The 15,266-nt window shown below is 48.1% G+C and overlaps 1 protein-coding gene across 3 annotated transcripts in view; it reads right to left on the bottom strand.

Annotated features, from left to right (window-relative positions):
• HNF4A (hepatocyte nuclear factor 4 alpha) overlaps positions 1-15,266 on the bottom strand; it is an 80,003-nt gene that overhangs the window by 28,075 nt on the left and 36,662 nt on the right. Inside the window, exons 1-2 of one of the 3 annotated variants that reach the window (XM_075901252.1) lie at positions 14,905-15,172; positions 4,939-5,113 (exon numbers count right to left, since the gene is read on the bottom strand). In XM_075901252.1, the coding sequence (XP_075757367.1) occupies positions 4,939-5,113; positions 14,905-15,025 (296 nt within the window). In that variant the 5' untranslated portion in view covers positions 15,026-15,172. Of the gene's footprint in view, positions 1-4,938; positions 5,114-14,904; positions 15,173-15,266 lie in introns of those variants that run through there. The other 2 variants (XM_006132241.3, XM_075901253.1) reach the window with 2 other exon arrangements.

Below are 15,266 nucleotides of genomic sequence, written 5' to 3'. Positions count from 1 at the left end.
AGCGGGCTCCCAGTTCCTCTAGCACGTTGCTGGAGATGCAAGTTGTTTCTAATTAAAGGGCTCTCCAGTTCCCCAGGGGCTGCTAGGCAAGCATTGCCTGAAGGGCTCAGGGAAGACAATGAGCCTTTTAAATCGAAGCACTTAAAGGGGCTTGTCTCTGACTCACTAGCAACTGCATTAGAGGCTGGGGGATCTCCAAGCCCCTTTTAAGTGTTTCTATTTAAAGGGCTGGTATCTTCCCAGCACCTGTCAGGCAATCCTAGCGGCTTGGGAAACACAAGAGCCCTTTAAATAAAAACAACTGAAAGGGCTCCTAGCTCCCCACACCTATAGCCCATTGCCGGAGACACAGGATCCCTTTGAATACCCAGTAACCAACCTATTTCTTTATAACTGGTTTTGATAAAATAATCTGAATGCCATTTTCATAGTCAAGCAGGGGAATCTTTTGTAACTCATAAAACCTAACTGAATATACTTAGTGTGGGTGGGAGGAAAAACAAGGACTTCGATACTATTTCATGGAATCATAGGTCTGGAAGGGGCCTCAAGGTCATTTAGTTTAGTTCCCTACATTCATGGCAGGACTGAGTATTAATTTTCAGTGCCCTATGTTTAGTGTTAGTGTTGTAGTTCTTACAAATGTTACAAGTGTTCTCAAAATGTTAGTGTTATTACACATTTTACAAGTGTTGCCTTCTATGATAATCTTGGGATACTGTTGGATGCAGTTAATTATTATTATAGTTGAATTACTTTGTCGTGAAAAAACATATTGGCATCTTTTCCAGCACATGGCTCCGCCCCTTCTACCTAAGGCCCCGCCCCTCCTGGGTCGGCCCGCGGATACTTCTGAACTTTGTGAAGTGGGCCCCCTTCAGAAATTATTGCCCACACTTGCCCTACCCTCAGTTTGTCAAAAGCTCAGGATTGTCAACAGGCGAGTGACCACTTGGTGATTCCCTGTTCTGTTCATTCTCTCTGGGGCATCTGGCATTGGCCACTGTTGGCAGACAGGATACTGGGCTAGATGGACCTTTGGTCTGCCCCAGTCTGGCCATTCTTATGTTTTTATGATTCAGGTGCTGCACAACTGATTAGGAGAGCACCCACAACTGCCCACATGCCTCAGGGCACATCACAAAACTTATCCTGCACATGGATGGAAAACATTAGCAGGAACATTGGTCCCCAGTAGAATACAGCTGGATAGGTGAGAGATCCCAGATGATGGGTGGTTCCTGGTTTGGAATATATTAAGAATCAGGGGAACCGACAGGATCGCTGGGTCCCTGGGTGGGGCAGCTCCACACTCCCAGAAGGGGCAGGGCCTTGGGAGGAAGGAGTGGGGCTGGGGTATGCAGACCTCAGCGCTGCTCAGACATCCCAATGCCCCCCCAGTGGCCCGGCCAGATTGTGCGGCATGGGGCTCTGGTGCACGCCATCAGGCGCTGTGGCAGCAATTCCAAACCTGTGTCTAGACTACATGCCTCTTTCGAAGAAAGTGTCTAGACTACAAGCAGATTTTTCGAAAAAGTGAGCTGCTTTTTCGAAAGAGAGTCTAGAAGCTCTCTTTCGAAAAAGCACAGTTTGCATTCAATAGCGCCTTTTTCCGAAAGAGTATTTTAGAAAAAAGGCATTATTCCTCATAAAATGAGGTTTACTTTCAAAGGAACTGCGGCTGCAGTCTAGACGCAGGAGAAGTTTTTTCGAAAAAACCCTGTAGTCTAGACACACTCTAAAGGGTCTGGGACTCAGACCGCCGCTGCTGCCACAGTAGCAGCAGCAGCCAGGAGCCCCGGTCCCCTTAGACTCACCAAGGCAACTGTCCCTTTTGCCCTCCCACATCGGCGGGCCTGGAATCACTGCAATACACCACAGTCTCTCCCAGAGCTGGGCATAGAATCCAGGCCTCCTGGCCCCCAGGTTCCTGCTCACAACACTGCACCAAAACCCGAACGGATCCATCTCCCAGTATAACCCACAATCTCCACTGATCGGAGCCAAAGCAGCTTCTTCCTTCCCACTTGCTACGTCCAGATCCGTGGCACTCCCTTGTCTGCCCTGTTTATGGCTTTCATGTGTAGCACAATGTCAATAGCAGTTTGCAGGACAGATTTTATTGGAACTTCTCATGCTCTCTCTCTAGTTTTCAGCTGGCTGAACACATCAGGTTACTCACCCTGTGAGTGCAGAGAGCAGGGTGGCCCAAGGGACAAAGCTCCCCCCCCCCCATATCCATTGTTTAGCTTTTTCAAGGGCTGTTTTTGCTGTGCTCTATTGAAGCCCTATGCCAAAATTTTCCAGAATAGATGCCTAACCATAGCCTTCAAAGTCCATGTTTAGGCACCTCAGTAAAGGGCTTTAAAGTGCTGAGTGCTGCATCAAGGCCACTGGAGTCAGTCACAATCAGCATGTTGGAAAATCAAGGTGCCTAAATATGGATGCAGGAGCCTAACGTTAGGCAGCCATTTTTTAAAAGCTTAACCCTGGACTCCAAGCTGGACTTCAGATTACACCTCAGTCACACACAGGGCTGTCCTTAGGATTTATGGGGCCCTACTGTTAAACTGGCGCCCCTCTGCCCCAGGGCAGCCTGGGAGGAGAATGACGATTTTTTAGAGGTGTGATTTTACAGTCCTCAGCAACACACGAATCAAATACTTTTAAAGCAAATTTTAAATGTAGGTCCTGTCAACCTCTTAAACTAAGATCCTGTTTAGTAAATTCAGAAACGGACAATATATCCCTGGGGCTGACATATGCCTGTTAAATGGCTTCATTAGCACTTGAACTGCTCTTTCACAGGTTCAATGTTCTGCTAATAGCTCTGGCAGGCTTTGTCCCCCTGAAGTTAGCTAGATCCTCTCAGGAGGAAGCAGAGCCACAGACCACAGATATGAAGAGATGGGTGGGTTGACAGTAAGACCCAGTGATGCCCCAAATGTTTGAGTGCCCTATGGAGCTGCCTACTCTGCAAATGGGTAAGGATGGTCCTGGTCACACATCTGGGGCTCCTCTCTGCCCCTCAGTTGCCACATTGATGCTGCCATCCACATTCCCCATGCAGCTATCACGGGATCTAGGAGACAACTTTCAAAGCCACCAAATATGGGGCCTGAATTCAAAAGAGATTTTGAGCCATAAGACCCACTGACCGTCAGTGAAACTTAGGCACCCAAAGGCCTGATTTATAAAGGGACTGACGTGCCTACGGTCACCATGGAGGCTCTACTGACATCATCAAAGCTGCAGTTCAGAGGCCACCTACTCCCCCATGATGCCTACGTTTCTGCCTGTTGGCATTTTCAGAGCAGCCCAAGTGCCACCGCCACCCCACAACCAACAAGCTACACAGAGCCCTAGCTCAGATCAATACCCAGACGCCCCAGCAGGCAGTGGGGCTGGCAGCCACTGTTGGCCCCGGAACAAGATATGTGGGCGGAAGGGGCAGGGCCGATGGCAGTCAGCCCTTAGCATCACCCAGACCATGGCTCCGTAGGGTTGCCAGATGGTTTCACAAAAAATACCGACCCCCCCCCCCAAAATGCAGGGAAAAAATTCCCTTGAGAAAAACACCCCCAAAGTTTCTTTAATACCCAGCTGCTCCCCCCTCCCTCCCCTGCCCCAGCCAGCGTGAGCTGCGCCGCATGTTCCAAGCGGCCATCTGCTTTCCACTTGGAAGAGGGCTGCCAAGAGCCAACGCTGACATCTCTCTAAAACTCTGGGGCTGCGTCTAGACTGGTAAGTTTTTCCGCAAAAGCGGCCACCTTTGCGGAAAAACTTGCCAGCTGTCTACCCTGGCCGCTTGAATTTCCGCAAGAACACTGACGATCTCATGTAAGATTGTCAGTGTTCTTGTGCAAATACTGTGCTGCTCCTGCTCAGGAAAAAGCCCTCTTGCGCAAATGCTTTTGCGCAAGAGGGCCAGTGCAGACAGCTAAAAACTGTTTTGCGCAAGAAAGCCCCGATGGCGAAAATGGCGACCGGGGCTTTCTTGCGCAAAACTGCATCTAGATTGGCACGGATGCTTTTCCGCAAAAAGTGCTTTTGCGCAAAAGCATCCGTGCCAATCTAGACGCTCTTTTCCGCAAATGCTTTTAACGGAAAAACTTTTTCATTAAAAGCATTTGCGGAAAATCATGCCAGTCTAGACGTAGCCTGGGTCCTTGAGTGCCTAGGTCACTTTAAGAATGGGCCTCAGGCTTCTCAAATGATTTCCGTGCTTTTTAAAATTACCCCAGACCAGACTCTGCTGGGATCAGTTCAGGAGTAACACCACAGACTTAGGGTTGCCAGATACTTTCACAAAAACTACTGAACGTGGCAGGGGGAAAAAAGAGGACCAAAGTTGTTGAGAAACCCCCCCCCCCCAAACAACCAGGGGACCAAGGTTGTTTAAATCCCGACACTCCCTGCTCCATCTGCCCCCGCAGCAGGGGAGGAATGTTCCACACAGCCCACCGAACTGTCCAGGCCGATACCGGACACCTGGTAACCCTAACAACAGTGGCCTGTTGCACTGCCCTGAATGGGAGTTCAGCACCACGCCTGGAGGCAAGGTGCTGACCCTGGCAGTAGGAAACACCTTCCCTTTGCTTTGCAGCAACCTCTCCTCTCAGCCTCTCTCCCCAGCCCAACAGGGGGGAGGGTGTTGCAGAGAATGTATGCTTAGCTCCATAGCATGGGTCCCTCACTCCCTGCCACTCTCAAGTGGCCCCTTGAGGCCAGTGAGGAGCTTAGCAGGGAGCAGTGTCCAACCGAGGGACAAGCCTGGGCTCCCTGGGTAAAGGGAGGAGACAGGTAAAAGCGAGGCCAAGTTCTGGGGGATTCTCAATGCAGTTCCTGGTGGATTTGTTCTCCCTTTTGTCTATGGCACATGCCTGACTGCAGCTGGAGCCTCGCCCAGCACAATGCCCCGGTGCCCTCAGTCCATACCTGCAGGAGTACATGTGGTTCTTCCTGACGCTCCTCCTGAAGAAGCCTTTGCAGCCATCACAGCTTGAGGCGCCATAGTGCTTCCCCGTGGCACGGTCCCCGCAGATGGCGCACAGCGCGCTCACCCCGATGCTGTTGGTGGCACTGAGGTTTGTCGTGTCTGATGGAGGCGTGTCTACATTGGGAAGGACCAAGAGAGGGAGTCAGCGAAGAGTCGGAGAAGCTGCTCTTTACCCAAGGAGGCAGGAGGAAACTAGGCAGGCCTGTGGCATGCGCAAACACACATGCACGTGCACACCCACACACAAACACGCATGCACAAACACTAAGCTCTATGCATAAGGGGGTGCTTGACTCCTTGGAAAACCTGGCCCTAGGATCAAAAAGTTCCAACTTGGATTTTTGAAGTTAGGCATCCAAATAGAGGCTTGAGTTTTTGAGGAGCTGGGCACTTATAGCTCCCATAGACTTCAGTTAGGGGTTGTGGGTGTTCAGTCCTTAACATCAGGCCATCTCGTGTCCGAGTTTAATGGGGACAGTAAATACTTCATGTTTGCAAAGTACATTGAGACCCTCTGGTGAAAGTCCCTGTACACACACAGACTGATTAGCATTCAAACAGTCTGGAATCCAGACACAGCCTCAGCTTTCGTGGCAACCCAGCTCAGAGCTAGCACTGTGCAGAGCCAATATTCACTGGGTATTTTCAGTGTGTATTTTGCTGTGCTGCCCAAGGCCTTGAATCGCCTCTGGAAACAGCCAGCTAGCCAGAGCACTTTCAGCACTGTTGTCATGTGCTCAGCTTATGCTACCCAATTTAAAAGGGAGGCAGCTCCCATCTGCCCTAGCTGTAGCCTTCAAAGTGCCCAGATTAGTACTCAATAGAATGTATTAGACGAGTCGGGTGACAAATGCAGGGATAGTTATTGTGAGGTTTACATCAGAGCCTCTTGGCCAGTGGCTGATGGAAAACTACCTTATGGGCCACTATTTCTACTAGGCAATCGAGAAGTAGCAATTTATCCAATAGGTCTCTGGAGGTATCCACACCATTTTGGTGAAAAGTGTGGACAAACTCCCTCAAAAGCAGCCTCAGCCAATTGCTGGAAGCCCTTCTTCCTCACAACAGGCACCACACCTGGGTGGTCAGGGTAGGCTGGAGTCAGTTCACGTCCATGATGCTGTGCAGTCAGATAAAGAAATCTTGATGGGGGTATCCTTACTGAGTTGAGGGAGCCCTTAAAGCACCCCCCTGACTTGTGTTAGTCATTGCCCCCACTTCCTCGTCTGAACTAAGGCCATGCAATCCATCCCAAAAAGAGAAGGATGGGATTGCAGACCTTGGGAGACTTCAAGCTGGGCATTCTCAGCTGGGCTGAGAACTTTACACCCCAAGCCATTGTCTGAGAATAAGGACAACCCAGCGAATTACAAAACAGTCTCCTTAATTTTGGTACCATGAAAAAAAATGGAGCAAATAAACAATCAGGCTGTGTCTACATTGGCACCCCTTTCCGGAAAAGGGATGCTAATGAGACCAGTCAGAATTGCAAATGCCGCGGGAGATTTAAATATCCCCCGTGGCATTTGCATGAACATGGCTGCCGCTTTTTTCCGGCTCGGGGTTTTGCTGGAGAAAAGCGCCAGTCTAGACGTGATCTTGCAGAAAATAAGCCCTTTTCCGGAAGATCCCTTATTCCTACTTTCAAGCATGTAGCCGCGGGCAGTCAGTTCGAACTAAGGGGATTTAAAAATGGCGCCCTCCCTGGAACATGCAAATGAAGCCCGGGATATTTAAATCCCGGGCTTCATTTGCAAGTTCGAATGCCTACATTAGCCACCCTAGTTCGAACTAGGGGGCTAGTGTAGACATACCCTTGGAGAACAGGATTAGAATTCAAAATGATCTTGACAAATTTGAAAACGTGTCTGAAATAATCAAGATGAAATTCAGTAAGGACAAATGCAAAGTACTCCACAGAGGAAGAAACAAGCAATTGCACAAATACAAAATAGGAAAAGACTGCCTAGGAAAGAGTATTGAAGTAAAGGATCTGGGGGATTATAGAGCATCACAAACTAAATATGAGTTGACAATGTAATCTTGCTGCAAAAAAAGCCAACTTCATTATGGGATGTATTAGCAGGAGTGTTGTAAGCAAGATATGAGAATTAATTTTCACTCTGTTCAGCACTGATAAGGCCTCGACTGCAGTACAGGTTGGACCTCTCTCATCCAGCACCCTTGGGACCTGACTGGTCCCAAACAAGGGAGATTTGCCGAACAAAGGGAGGCCCCTTGTGATATGGCTCATGCTGCCCCTGTCTAGGACTCCAGCCCAGCCCCACGGCTGCCTACCCAGCCAAGGCTTCCCAGGCCGGAGCTCTGTGGCTGCTGCCGCCAGGGCTGGAGGTTTGTGGCTGGGGCTGGAGTTCTGCTGGGGCCAGAGCTCCATGGCCAGGGCCAATGCTCCATAGCTGCTGTGGCTGACCCTCGAGCTCCGTGGGTGGGGCTGGAGCTCTGTGGCCACTGCCAGCCCCCTGCTAACACCTGGCCACTGGGGCCAGAACTCTCTGCTCTGCTGCCTGACCCTCCCTCAACAAGGGGCTCCTGGCTGAGTCACTGCCCCATTCCCTCACACCGCTCCTAGATGTTGCCAGTCTAGAGAGTCCCTGCTAAGGGAGGTCTGACCTGTGCTGTATCTGGTTCTGGGCAACGCACTTTAGGAAAGATGTAGACAAATTGGAGAATGCCCAGAGAAGAGCAACAAAAATGATTAAAGGTCTAGAAAACATGATCTATGAGGAAAGATTGAAAAAAAATGGGTTGTTTAGTAACAATCTTCAAGTACATAAAGTATAGTCATAAAGAGAAGGGTGATCAATTATTCTTTGTATTCATTGCTGCATAAGAAGTTATAGGCTTAAATTGTAGTGAGGGAGATTTAGGTTGGACAGTTGGAAAAACTTCCTAACTGTAAGGCTAGCTAAGCACTGGACCAAAGTACCTAGGCTGGTTGTGGAATCTCCTTCATTGGAAGTTTTTGTGAATAGGTTAGACCAGTACATAAGAACATAAGAACGGCCATACTGGGTCAGACCAAAGGTCCATCTAGCCCACTAACCTGTCTGCCAACAGTGGCCAGCACCAGGTGCCCCAGAGAGGGTGGACCGAAGACAATGATCAAGCGATTTGTCTCGTGCCATCCATCTCCAGCCTCTGACAAATAGAGGCCAGGGTCACCATTCCTACCCCCTGGCTAATAGCCTTTTATCGACCTAACCTCCATGAATTTATCTAGCTTCTCTTTAAACTCTGTTATAGTCCTAGCCTTCACAGCCTCCTCTGGCAAGGAGTTCCACAGATTGACTATGTGCTGTGTGAAGAAGAACTTCTGCTTATTAGTTTTAAACCTGCTACCCATTAATTTCATTTGGTGTTCTCTAGTCCTTATATTATGGGAACTAATGAATAACTTTTCTTTATTCACCCTCTCCACACCGCTCATGATTTTATAGGCCTCTATCATCCTCCCCCAACTTTTTCTCAATCTTTTTTTTAATAAAGTACCCCTTTAAAAAAAAAGTATCCCTAGTACCTACAGTTTTCAGACTCACACATTTTTTCTACTATTGCAACACATTTGTTTAAACAACTTAATTGTAGCCAGATGGGTGATGAAATTTTTGGGTGTAAAAAGTACAAAAATAATAAATTGCAGTAAACCTTAAAACAAAAATTCAGTTTTCTCCAAATTTCAGTTGTGTTGGTGTACCCCCAGACTTCTCTCGAGAACCTCTAAGGGTACTCGTACCACTCGTTGAGAAACACTGGGTTAGACCAGCTGTCAGAGCTGGTCTATGTAAGACTGAGTCCTGCTTCAGTGCAGGGGACTGGGCTAGATAACCTGTCAAGGTCCCTCCCATTTTTAGGATTTCTATGATATTATCTCTCCCTTGTGGCCTTTGCACAAACATTGACTGGGAAGGGTGGCAAGATGGAGCCCTGAAGAGGGGCACTCACCAGGCTCCTAGAGTAGAAGGAGCAATTGAACAGCACCAGGGAAAGGAAATGCTTCCCACCACCAAGTCTGCTGAGGGAGCCAACCAAACCTCAAGGCTGATGGCAGCCCCATAGCTCTGACTGACAACTCTGCCCAGACACCTCCACGGACCATGGATGGGCACAGACACCTTCCCCTTCCCCAAGGGAAATTCCAGATGAAAATTATTTACTGAATCCAGGTGGCCATAGAGATAGAGCAGTGATTTTGCTGGTCTTGTGATTTTCTACCGATCTCCCCACTGTCCTGCAACAGACACTGATAGAGGCAAGAGACGAGGAGAGGCCACAAGAAAACTTAGAAAGCTATCTGAAGGATTCAGGGCATTTCTATCAGGGCAGTAGAAGGAGATCACCAGCCATCCAGGGTTATACAGATCTGAAACTCAAAGCAAAAACTCAGGAGGGCATGAACTAAAAATGAGCTGGAATCCCAAAAAAGGTTTGCCTGAACCTCCACCTTGCACACCACAGACACTGGACCTCATGGGGTCTGAGAGGCAACTCCATTGGCTTATACTGCATATGGCTCTCTGCCCCTAGCCCCCACAAAGAATCTATCTGGTCTGAGAGGAAGAACCCCCTTCTAACCACAATTTCCTTTCCTGTTGTGAAGGGATGTATAGATCCCACCCAGGCTCTGGCAGGGAGAGGGTTAACACTCTCTCACTATAGGTAGGCCACAGCTGCTGGTGCAGAAATTCAGGGGAAAGCCAGGCAGGGCACAGCTGTGGTGAATTAGGCCTTTCACCAGCATGTGATAAGAGGGCTGTGGATGGAGGGACTGGGGCTGGCAATAGGAGCCAGGCTCTTGGAGGTAGAGAGCAGGGCAGGGCAAAGCAAAGCAGTTAGTGCAGAGTTCATTTACAGGCCAGGCCCAAGGAGCTTTGTGAGCCCTGGCTTTCGAGCCCTGCTGGTGGGAAGTTTCTTTTGTTTGCCTGTTTGTTTAACCAGGCTCCAGGGAGGCTAGAGAATGGGGCTTCTACAGCCTAGGAAATGGGTTTCCCTGGCCCCCTGCATAGAGCCAAAACACCCAGCAAAACAGCTCCTTGCTTACTGCTGTGTGGGGAAGTTTGACTGGTATTAGGTGGGGTATGGATTTAAAGCACCTGAGTTTGACTAAAACACTTCCCAGATGGACACTTTCATTCTGCGGCAACAGGGCCCTTTCCTGGTTTGGCTCATGTCTCTTTGGACGCTAACTCAGCTGAAGCCTAGCTCAGGACAAGAAGTGTCTGTTGCGGGGAGTTATACAGGTAGAACCATAGTGGCTTAATTAAATCCCTACAATTCTATTGATACAAGTTGGCATGTCTCCCATGTAGACAGGCCCTAAGGCTTTGGGTCTGCTAGATCCATCCTCTGCAACTGAGGCTGTGTGGGAAGGAGAATTCTGTCTAGATGGAAAAAAGTGCCTGCTTTTGGGGCGGTGCTGAGTTGTTGCCCAGTCCAGCCGGCTAGGGGAATGTCTAGACTGCACTCTAAAATCGAAATAAGATATGCAATTTGCTCGTATCTTATTTTGATTTTATTTTGAAATGAAATGTGGTGCGTCAAATGGTGCCAAATTTCAAAATAAAGCACTATTTCAAGACATCCCTTATTTCTTGTGGAACAAGCTTTACAGAGATGTCGAAATAGCGTGTCCATTATTTCAAAAATTATTCTGAAATAGCAGATGCGTTCCTTGGGTGTGGGGTAGCTATTTCGGGATACCTATGGTATCCCAAAATACCCTTGCAACTAGACATACCCTGTGTTTGCATCTTGCCGAGAACAAGAGGGCCACATTGAGCTTACGCAGAGTAGAGCAAACTGTAGCCTTCCTCATCTGTATGGAGCATGCAAGTTTTCCCTGTCCTCTGGATTAATGTTTATGCGGCTGGCATATCAGCCTGCACTGCGGAGTTAATGATGAGTAATTTGGAGCTGGTATGCTCTCTCCTGTAGTGGGCTAATGAGAGTTTTATTTACACTTTCTTTCTATCCTTCTCCACAGCCCTTGCCCCCTTTACAGACTCCCATCTTTGATAGTACTTCCAAATCTCCCTCCTGGTTTTCGATATCATCCCTGAATTTGCTCTTCCTCTGAGCTCATAGCCTCCTGTCCCTACGCATTCTGCTTTTCTGGGCTTTGTTCCCTACCATAGATACTCTGGATTTTTGGAGCCACTTTCATAGTTGTGCAGTTGCCCCCTAAGAGAGTGAATCGCTTTCCCATTCCCATCTCATTAGCTTTTGTCTAGTAGCCCTTGGGATGTTTTGCAGGAAGCATCTTGGTCATGGAGTCTCAGTCAGAGGTGAAATTATCTCAGATAAATGAGTAATGCCATTTTCTTCCAAAAATTCATCACATCAAGCAAAGATATAGCAACAGAGAAGAAAGATGTCAGAGAGCTCTGCATGCACCTCTTTATTTATTATAGGCATGACAGAAAGTCCTTAGGACTCTCATCAAAGCTCAGGTCCCAAGTCCCCTTTGTGCTGGGCCTGTACACACACAACGAAAAGACAATCCCTACCCCCAAAAAGCTTATTCTTCAGGTCTCCTTATTGTTCTTATTGGCTGAAAACAGAAACAGACTTATTTGCTGATGGATAATTTTCAAACTATTATTATTTGTGTGGTTTGGAAACTTAAATGACTGTCTTATCTCCCTGGCTGTCCCAACAATGCCTGTTTAATGGGGATTAGTCAGAAGTTAGGGTAAAAAAGATGAAACCGCTAATTCCCTTTTAAAGCCAGGGAACTAAAAACAATCTGAAAATCATTTTTTATTTGTATTGTCATTTTTATCCTGGCCAATCCCAAAGTATTTTCCAAAACTAGAAATATCAAAGCTATAAAAAAGTGTGAATTACATCCACCATTGAAATGCTGTCACTTCTGGATTGGAACATAACCTCTGTTTAACAGCACAGAGCAATACTTAGAGTAATTTTCGGCTAAACATGTAGAGGATTGCATCCAATGGAAAAAAAAGCAGAAGGGGTGGGTTATTTAGTTAGGCAGATTGTGGTTGCATGAGTGGGAATTTTGCCAGAATGCTGAGTTAACCCTCACCTCCCCACTGGTTCTCAACAGGTACACAGAGATCTTCTGAGGTACATCAACTCGTCTAGATATTTGCCTAGTTTTACAGTCAGGCTACATAAAAAAGCTCCAGTGAATTCAGTACAAACTAAAATTTCATACTGACAATGACTTGTTTATACTGCTCTATGTAAATACAATATTCATATTCCAATCTATTTTATTATTATATGGTAAATTTGGGAAAGGAACCAATTTTTCAGTACTAGTGTACTTTTGTATTTTTATGTCTCATTTTGTAAGCAAGTAGTTTTTAAGTGAGTGAACCAGAGCGGGTGGAGGTTTACATAAGACAAATCAGTCTCCTGAAAGGGGTACAGTAGTCGGGAAGGTTGAGAGTCACCATCACTAAAATATTCTCCATTATAGCTCAAAGATCCCAAAGTATGATACATCAAGAAGATGGAAGCTGTTCAGATAAATTGACTGGGTCACTAGAAGACTGTTTCTAGGGCACATTTCCTACTGTGTCTGAACAAACAAACTTCTTGAAAGAGAAAAGTCATAGGAAATGAAGTTGGTACTTTCCTCTTTTCCCCACAGGCCCTGTTGCATGGTGCTCAGCTTGCTACAGCTTTAAAAATCAGGGCTGCCCCTGTAGAATTTTCAGAGGGATAGCCAAGTTAGAATTCTACCCCTGTAGAGTTTGTCAGCCATCTCTGTTAAAATGTATTTAAGCAAACTCAGGAAGGTCTACTCTGGCGCCACAAAGCTTCAACAGGCTTTCTGTGCCTTAGAGGTTGTGATGACTTCCCACGGATGAGAGGGGGTTCAATACATGGGATAGATGGGACAAGTTGCTGGAGCTGGCAACCGTGTTAGGAAGGCAGGAGCCAACTCACGCTTCCTGCATTAGGAAGGCAGGATAAGGTACTTCCTGAAGGAAGGGTGGTGGGGTGGGTTCCGGAGTGGCTTAGGGGATAGGGAATTCACCTGGGGAGGGCGGGGCTTGGGGGCTGGACTCCTGCCTCTCTCCCCACAACTTGGGAGCAGCTGAACAGCCAGTACAGGCTGCTACCGGGGCTGGAGCTGACATGGAAGGGGCTTTAAGCTTAGCAGTAAAGTTTGGGCCCAGCTGTAAAACTCAATATTGGCAGCTCTGCAAAGTCAATTGGTTCCACCCAACTCAAGGAGATGGAGTGTGAAGGAAGCTCCCATTCTGCTAATCCCACTGCCCTACGTCCCTTGAACTCTCCAAGCCAAACTCCTCAGCCTGTCACAGTACTGGCTTGGGACCAAGACTCAAAACAAGGGCTGAAGGGGTGACAGTGGAGGAAGGACGTTTCAGGGTTGTGGAGTTAGTTTTCATACAAACCCTATTATGTTCTCTCTCTCTCTCCCACTCATTTCCCCCCAAGTAGCCCCTGGGCAGAGGCTGGGAATTTAATAAGCCTTTCCCACCTCTAGCTGTCAGGTTTGCTGACATAGCATTCTTAGCCAAGGTACGAGGCACAGCATTGGAGAAGGGAGCTCTTCCTACAGGCACTTGATGCAATGAACAACCCTGGTGCAATTAATGGGAGTTACAGTCCATGCCCCACTCCAGGCAGCGTACACCCGCCGCTCAGGTCTGCTCTCTCTGGGGAGGCTGACACCATGGAGTGCTGGGCAGAGGACAATAAATTTACACGGGCAGCCCAACTCTGTCTAGATGCTTTGTAGCAGGAGAAGTTTGTCCTGCAGCCACAACGAGACGCGATCAGTGGCAGGATTTGTCCCCTAAAAGCTGTTTGTGTCTTCAGAGCAGGCTCATGCAAAGGGAGCTGACCTAGGAGCAGGGACATCATTATGGTAGCTCTGAGAGTTAGTTAGTCGCTTTCTGCAGCATACTGAGCTTAGCAATTAACCCAGTATCTAGGCAGGAATGGGGGGGAGGGAGAAGGAGGTTGGAGAGGAATTGTCATTGATTAAGTCTTGAGCATCTAATAAAAATGAACCCGCATAAGTTCCAAATCGGAACCAGTGGGACCGTGTTGCAAAACCCAGTAGAGCTTCTGTGATCCTTCCCAGGGTGTGTGAGCAGGAACGTGTCCCAGCTGTGAGTTACACGGATACTATTTCCAACTGAGGGACCCAGCCTTCCCCTCTGAGCCTCTTATGCATTTCATTGCCATCCCACAGGGTTCAAGGTATCTATGGTCCCTCTGTTGTAGAGAGAAACGCCAGGCCACCTGCGTCCATGAAACATGCACCCAGTGCAGCGCTTTATAATGAAGAGAGATCTGCCACTCCCCATCCCTCTTGGCCCAATCTACAGCTCCTCTCCATGTGGAGATATCACTTTAAGCCCAGTTACAAGCTGCATGATGTGACACACTGAAATCTTCTGGGGTTTTCATTCATTTCACTCCTCAGGCGGCTGCTCTCTGTCCTGGTTCACTCTTCCAACAGTATCTCTGTCAAGCCCTGGGAAGTTCCTTACTCTGAAGCCCTGCCTAGCAAGGAGGTAAAGCACCTTCATTCTGTATTTTCCCTTCCTTTGAGGCAGGAGTTTGTGGGAAACACTGGCTGTCCGCTGAGGCCCCCAGGCCTTCCGGGGCCAGATGCTGAGCAGGAACATTCTGGTCTATTCAGGTTCTTATACAACACCCACCACCTTGGTCCTGAGCTGTTGTCACTGAGTCAGTTCAAGTGCAACATTAGTCAAACAGAGACACTTCTCTACAGAAACGGGAGAATTCCCCTTCTGACTTGGTGCTTTCTCCCCCTCTGCCCTCCACACCAGCTACATGCCTGTTGCCAGGCACTGGCTAGCCTTGCCACCGATCCCACCTTCTCCCGGCAAGAGCAAACCCAGAGGCAGACTTACCGTTGCCCATGGCCAACACCTGCATGTTCTCAAATTCCAGAGTGGTGTAAGCTGGGTCCAAAGCTGCGCTATAATCTGCCATCTCCATGTCTATCAGGGCTTTGGAAAGACGCATTATCATCAGCAAACACGGGCCAGATTGCAGCGATTCCCTTGTCGGAGGTTATTGGCCTCGCAGCCTCCTGCTGCCTTCACTGCGTCCCCTATCTGTTGTCTTTTATTTCAAATATTTCTCTGAAAGGATTTGCTGAGCTTCAAGGCCTATACTCCCCAGAGGGGTGGAGGCAGGAGGTAGGGGGGTTAATCTTTAATCATCTCACCCACTGGTGAATGCTAAGCTGGATTTTTTTTTTTTTTTTGGT

This window comes from Pelodiscus sinensis, chromosome 18 (assembly GCF_049634645.1).
Source record: "Pelodiscus sinensis isolate JC-2024 chromosome 18, ASM4963464v1, whole genome shotgun sequence".
NCBI lineage: Eukaryota > Metazoa > Chordata > Testudines > Trionychidae > Pelodiscus > Pelodiscus sinensis.
Note: the sequence above shows the minus strand (reverse complement) of the source record. Positions and strands in the feature narration are given on the sequence as shown.